General features: G+C 34.0%; 1 protein-coding gene across 1 annotated transcript; it reads left to right on the top strand.

Annotated features, from left to right (window-relative positions):
• The first annotated feature begins 1415 nt into the window (after positions 1-1415).
• On the top strand, positions 1416-3289 carry LOC125499611 (uncharacterized). Its single transcript, XM_048648634.2, has one exon. The coding sequence runs from the start codon at positions 2086-2088 to the stop codon at positions 2755-2757; it is 672 nt and encodes a 223-aa protein (XP_048504591.1). The 5' UTR covers positions 1416-2085; the 3' UTR covers positions 2758-3289.
• Positions 3290-7146: the final 3857 nt, after the last annotated feature.

Here is a 7146-nt window from a genome sequence, read left to right as displayed (position 1 = left end):
TAATTAGGAAAGGTAATTGATTCGAAAACCAACTCTTATTATGCTACTAGTCTGTAGGACACCACTCAAAAAATTGGGTACAAGTTAAGGCTAAATAACCCATAATTAAATGCCAACATATTGTTGGAATGAGGATTCGAACACTGGACAATACTCTAGAATTCGAAGTGGTACTACTATGACAATGCTACCACCTCTTTTATTTTCAAATGAAAAATTTCTATTCACTAGCAAGACTATGACAAATAACCATTAGTGGAGCATATCAACTTACTAGCTACTACTATGTTGAGCCTGACTTAGGCTATGTGTAATGAGAGAATATTTAAGAATTGAATTACTACCCCAGCCCATGTAAAGTTATTTGTTGCAAATTTTACCAATATGCAATTATTATTGTAGTACTTCCTTCGTTTTTATTTGTTCTTCTTAATATTTAATTTGTTCTTTCTATATATATATATATATATAACATAGGAAAGGAGGAAGTAATTAATTTCAAACAGTATAGAGAAGTAGCATTTAAAGGTTCACTATCTGCTTATAAATGACATAAAAATTGTGTTTGATTTAAATCTTTTTATTAACATTTAGAGAAGAGAATGGTAGCAAGTACCTTATTTTGGGAGAAGATATAAATGTTAGATCAAGCGTTAAAAAAAATCCTCTACATTAGAGAAATGAATATGTTTTATACTACATACTTTCAAAATTAAATATGTTTGTCTAAATCAAACATTTCTAGCTAATTAATACGATTTTCAAATTTTGTTTAGAAATAAACTTGTTTATTATCTAATTCAAACAATTAACAACTAGACCTTTAATTATTAATTTCCAACTAAACTTATAATTAACCAAGGGTTACCAAATTGAGATTAATTTATGTAATTAATTAATAGAAAAATATGCATTTTCAATACTTACTTGATCATCATAAACATCCTAGAAATCAAGTTACATTCTTTCAAATCAAAAATCATCTTTCTTTGTGAGAGATTTCACAAAAAAAGAAAATACTCCAAAAGAATCAACTTAAATTATTTCAATTTTTTTTTTTTATAAGGGGCCATTATTTGACTCCTCTTTAAACCCAAATTTAATTTTATACTTATTTTTTAATTCCTTATTGGAAATTAATACCCACCACTCCCAAAAATCACATGATTTCTGCCACTCTTTTGTGTACATCTCTCCCCACATCCCCAACCCTATTCATCATCACACTACAACAAAAAAAATCAGATTTAATCCCCCCAAAGCACTACTTTTTCTCTTACTATTATTATTATTATTATTATTATTATTATTATTATTATTATTATTATTATTATTATTATATATATATTTAATTAATCTTAATTTTTCCTTAATTAATCACCCAATAAAATCACTTAACTCTTCATCATAAGATGCTATTTTTCCATCCCTACTACAAGAACTTTCCCACCACCTAACCCTTCCTTTATTTTTCTTCTTCTTAAAACTTTAGCCTCAACTCAACTATCATTTTACCCTCTAATGGACTGAAACAAACAAGCCCTTAACAACAACAATGGCAAAAACCTTATTATCTTCTCACTTCAACAAATTCTTTTTCTCTCTCCTCCTCCTCCTTCTTCATGTTGGTTGCTTCTTCTTTCCATCTTCTTACAACAACAATAAAAACAATGATAATAATCTAAATTATCACCCAACAAAGAAAAGAAAATCATCCAATATTATTCATAATAATAATAATCTTTCTCCTAAAAAAGCTTTTTCTTCTTCTTGGTGTTTTCTTAAGAGAGTTTTCTCTTCATCTAAACGTACCAAACAAACATGCCCTACAACTCCACCTACTACTACTACAACAACGACGACGTTTTCTTCTCCTAGATCATCTCAACATTATGTCATTATTTCGAATGGTAATGATGATTCGGACCTCAACCGCCGCCGCGAAAGCGGCGATCCGGGTCGAGGTCCGAGCTCGAATGTTCCCTATGGGAAAACCCTTTTTTGCCCCTTCGCAATGATATATTTCCTTGTCCTTGTTGTGGGGAAGTTTTTCAGAAGCAGAATTTATTAGAACAACATCAGTCTATGAAACATGCTGTTTCGGAGCTTAGAGATGGTGATTCGGGTAAGAATATTGTTTGGATTATATTTAATACTGGGTGGACTGACAAAAATAATCTTCCTAAAATTCACCGCATTCTGAAAATTCATAACTCCCAAAAGATTCTCTCGAAATTCGAGGATTTTCGTGAAGTTGTGAAATCTAAGGCCGCGCGTGGGGTTTCACGCGCTGCTGTTAGTGGTGCTGTGGCGCGGCGGGATGAGAGGTGTATCGTCGACGGGAATGAGCTGTTGAGGTTTCATTGCACGACGTTTCTTTGTGGGCTGGGGCAAAATGGTAATTCGGCTTTGTGTAATCAGGTTTATTGTAGCGCGTGTGGGATTATTCGGGCCGGGTTCTCGCCAAAGTTGGATGGGATTTCCACTTTTGCCACTAGTTGGCGCGCTCATGAGGCGATCCCGGGTGACGTGGAGGCCGAGTTTGCATTTATGAACGTGAAGCGGGCCATGCTTGTTTGTCGGGTCGTGGCGGGTCGGGTTGGGTGTGACCCGATGGTGGCTGATAAGGAGGATTCAGGATTCGACTCGTTGGTTGGTCGGAACAAAATGGGTTTGGGTAAGGTAGACGACGAAGAGCTTCTTGTTTTCAACCCGCGAGCAGTGCTCCCTTGTTTTGTGATTGTGTACTCGGTGTGACCCGGATTAGTTATGTTAGTCGGATCGGGTTTGAGTCGGATAAATTATACTAGTTTGATCTAGGTGTTGAGTAGTCTAGTTTACTGATTGATATCACGTGGAGGACACGTGAGGTCATATGATGCTAGATGATAAAGTTTGTTTTAGTTTAATCTGGTTGGAACTTGGTTGACAAACCATAACTAACTCACTTGTAATTTGTAAATATTTTTCTAGTACTATATTTTTGTTTTCAATCTAGTGTCATTATGTGAGTTTGCTGTGTGCTACTTAGAAAATTGGCAGTTATTTTCTGTAAGGTTAGAAATTTTGCAATTTTGCTAAGAAATTACATCTAGGTTTGAAAAGCTTCAATTGGATTTTAAATAGAGATAAAGGTAGGGAAGATATAAGTTTAATTTGGTCATGGTATTAGTTCATTTATGCACTTTTGATAGCATTTTGATTTGTAATAATTTTAGTAATACCATATATATTGTTTGTTAGAGAAAATGAGATGAGATCCCTTGTAGAATTTTGTACTTTATTTTCACTACTCTCCTTACTTATCTTATTAGACTTAAATAATTGAGTACATTTTCCAAGATTTATATAAAAAAGAAAATCAAGAAATAATAGTTTGTGTTGCATCTTCTTGTCTATTATTTCAATTAGCTATAAATAGTATTGTACAAGTGTGGAGAATAATTGTGTTAACCTATCTGGTTAGCCCTGACATTCAATATAATGTGGAGAATAATTGTGTTAACCTAAACCACATTCAAAATTATTACATATTAATATAATAATATATATATATATATATATATATATATATAGGTTTACAATACAGGCCTATGACTAGTTAAAGACTATTCTATCCTTTTACATATAATGTTATCTAATAAGTATAAAAGATAGTTGAACTAACCCAAGAAAATTTCAAGTTTGAGTTCTTTGTATGTGAAATTAATTTGTAATGATGTGTATATATATTGTGTTACTGGGTCGAAAACTTGTACAAGTTAATCTAATCCAACTACACAAGCAAGATCATTTGAGAGTGGGAGGAAAGGTAAGAGAATCCCAGGCCATCCCCAAAGTACCTCTAGTAGACAATATTATGTGCAATGCAAAAAGTTTAATAATATAATAATATATCAAACCAATACATGGCGTGTCTACTATGAAATGAATACATGCAAAAAGTTTAATAGATCATTTGATAGTTCTGATCATATGTTCATATCTAGTGCCTAATTTTTATTGAAATAATTAATCTTTCTCTAAGGGATAGCTTTTATAGATGAAATGTCTCAATTAGTTAATTAGCATCTAGAGATTTTACAAGGGAACATAGAAAAAATGATATACAAAAATTCATTAGGTCATAGTAAAATTCTTTTCTTCAAGAAATGATTAATCTCTCATAGTGCCATCCAATTTCCGACATGAAACGAATGAAACATCGATTAAAGGTAGTGAATAGTACTAGATTCTCCCTTTTCATCGTAATTTCTAGGAGAAATCAAGCATCTAACGTTAGTACATCAACAAGAAAACAATCCTTATTAAGCAAAAGTCAATTCTCTTCCTGTTGTGATTAGTCTACCCCTCCCAATAGCTTTAGGAACAATCAATAATGAACTTAGCGAGAAATGCTCATATAGAACTAAGTTAAGAATCACTTTGTGTTCAATATAGTTAGGCTATAATTGTAATACCCGACTCATAAGAAGCTGAGTCTATCGTCTACAAATGTGTATCCAGTGCCAACAATTGTCCTCAATAACCAACACAAATTCTTCCAGCATATTTTATCCTCACTCAGGCCACAACCGAGAAACTTCACAGAAGGTCACCCATCCTTGGCTACTCCCAGCCAAGCATTGATATTCCCTGGTTGGACGTTGGTCCGACCGGTGGGGGGCTTAATATCAAATCACACAAAGCGACGCTTAATTGTATATTAACTAAGAAAATGAACGCCCTAAAAGAAAGATGCATCTTGTGAATGAATAGTCTGCTCACTCTCTTTAAAGCAATCGTGAGAAGTGTTAAACTACACCCCTACTTAAGGAACAACAATGCCCTCGTTGCGTCTGAGGACTCCACATATTCGACCACAACAATATATTCTCGTATGTACACCAAAAGCTACTAGCCTACCACAATCTTGATTTGTGATTACATAGTCAATTTGGCTACATTTCACAAACACATGAGCCTAAATCCATTATACAATTTGCCTTTATCTTATGAGCATAATAACTTATCTTTAATTAACCCAACTACAATCCAACTATGTAGGACATTTTAGCAATAATAACATATGCAACCACTCAACACGAGAGAGAAAAAGCACCCAAAATCAACGCTAATTTAGGCATCACTAATCCGCGGCCCGGAAACATTGATTTCATTTCACCTGCTTTATCTATACTTTGACTGCGAACGAAAAAGAAGAAACCCTCAATTCTTTATTCTTAGACAAAAAAAAGTGTGAAACCACAAGATTTTTCAAGGATAAAAAGAAGTGAATAAAATCTTATGAGAAAACACCACTAGAATTGAGTTCCCCCACAACTGAACAAAGGGACATCACATTATTATTTTACTAAAAAAGGAGTTTGAACTCATACTTAGCTTCACCAGTACTTAAATCCGTGACTCTGTTGTGAAGGCATGGCATGTACAGTAAACATGTTGAGAACATTGACTATAAAGGGTAATTGATTTGTATGTTTCACGTACATAAATCTAAATAATGTCTAATGCAAATAGTCGATCGGCTGAATTATCGAATTAGATTGATTATATATAAGAAGCGTATTTGACATATTGATATAAAAATATCTATGACGATATTATATAAAACAACTATTGTAAGTGTTGAATCCTATTGGTGCACATGTGAGTGTCGCACATTGGAGAAATATGAGAGACTAAACCACTCTATAAGGTTTGAAGTTACTCCTTCTATCACCAATTGGTTTCACCAATTGGTTTTAGAATGGAACCTCCTTGGGCTTGTAAGGGGACTAAATCTCCTCCTCCTTATTGGGTTACGCAGGCCCACTTCTTATAATCTGAAATTAACATGGTATCAGAGTCCAGGTTGTGGGTCTCTTCTAAAACTGGGTCTTTCCTTATAAAGCAACTGGGTAAGGGCAATTTATAAGCTTTGGAGAACAACATATGATAGCTTAGTGGTTTTGGCGTCACATTCGGGACCGAGATCGAGTCTCACTCCTTTCAAGGAGGGATCCCTAATTGGTTAATTTTCCTCTCCTTGCAATTAAGGGACTTCATCTTACATTTTTTTAAAACATATATATAAAACAACTATAATGTCAATGTAGGAGTGAGTGACTATTACAACATTATTTTATCTTTTTAGTAGTTGAATAACTTTTATTACTAGTTGATATCAAAGATAATATCTCCATACGATATATTTGTCTCTAGATCGATACTTTTGAAATTAGTTAATATGAGTCCAAGCCTTCATATGAATACCTCAAAGTAGACCTGATCAACTCCAGCCCGACTGATATTTGGGTGGGTTTGGGCAGATTTTTTGGGCTCCAATTTTGCTTTGGATCGGGATTTGGGCATGCAAAAAACGACTTTTAGTTTTTTTTGTCCCGTCTCGATTTTGGCCTGAAAAGTCCGCTCGTTTTGGCCTGAAATAGCGGGTTTTAGGCACAAAAATTTGACCTGAAGCTCGACCTAATCAATGGATAATTTTTTTAGGCCCGACCCAGTCCATGATCACTTCTACCTCAAAGGAAAGAATGACCACCACCCTGTGAGTTGTGACACTAAAGATGTGTAATTAAAAGAGTAAAGCATAGTTATAGTAATTTAAAATGGTCCTTTGAATATAATGTCGCCTGTTATTTAAGGACGGAAAGAGCTCCATCTTTCCCTTTTGGCCGCCCTGGCTTTTATATCATAGTAGTTGTTTGACAGTGGTATAAATATCGTGTCACTAATTTTAGCATCGTATCTAATTATTGGTGGTGGTATCTTCAATAGCTCACCCCCCTAGAATATTGCACAAATTTAGTATCCAAAGATAGATTTACTTTTTTTTTAATAGTAAAATTAATTCATAATAAAAAGTCATACGACATCTACATAAGCAATCGAATCAAACAAATACATAAGTTGAATCAAACAAAAATTTCCTTCATAAAAACTACGATCGTCAAACAAATCTTGCAATGTGGAACATCTCTCGCTTATATGCTGGAAAATACAGCCTTTTGGAGAGACAATCTAACGATCCCTTGTAGTCGTGAGGATGATTTCCGTCGGATTCATCTGACCGTATTCGAAAAATTGATAACCTTTGTGATCCCGCATAATTCTTCACCAACAAAAAAAATTTCACGACAATCCATT

Source organism: Beta vulgaris, chromosome 7, assembly GCF_026745355.1.
Source record: "Beta vulgaris subsp. vulgaris cultivar EL10 chromosome 7, EL10.2, whole genome shotgun sequence".
Classification (NCBI taxonomy): domain Eukaryota; kingdom Viridiplantae; phylum Streptophyta; class Magnoliopsida; order Caryophyllales; family Amaranthaceae; genus Beta; species Beta vulgaris.
The sequence above is the reverse complement of the archived record's forward strand: the minus strand, read 5'-3'. Positions and strand labels throughout refer to the sequence as shown.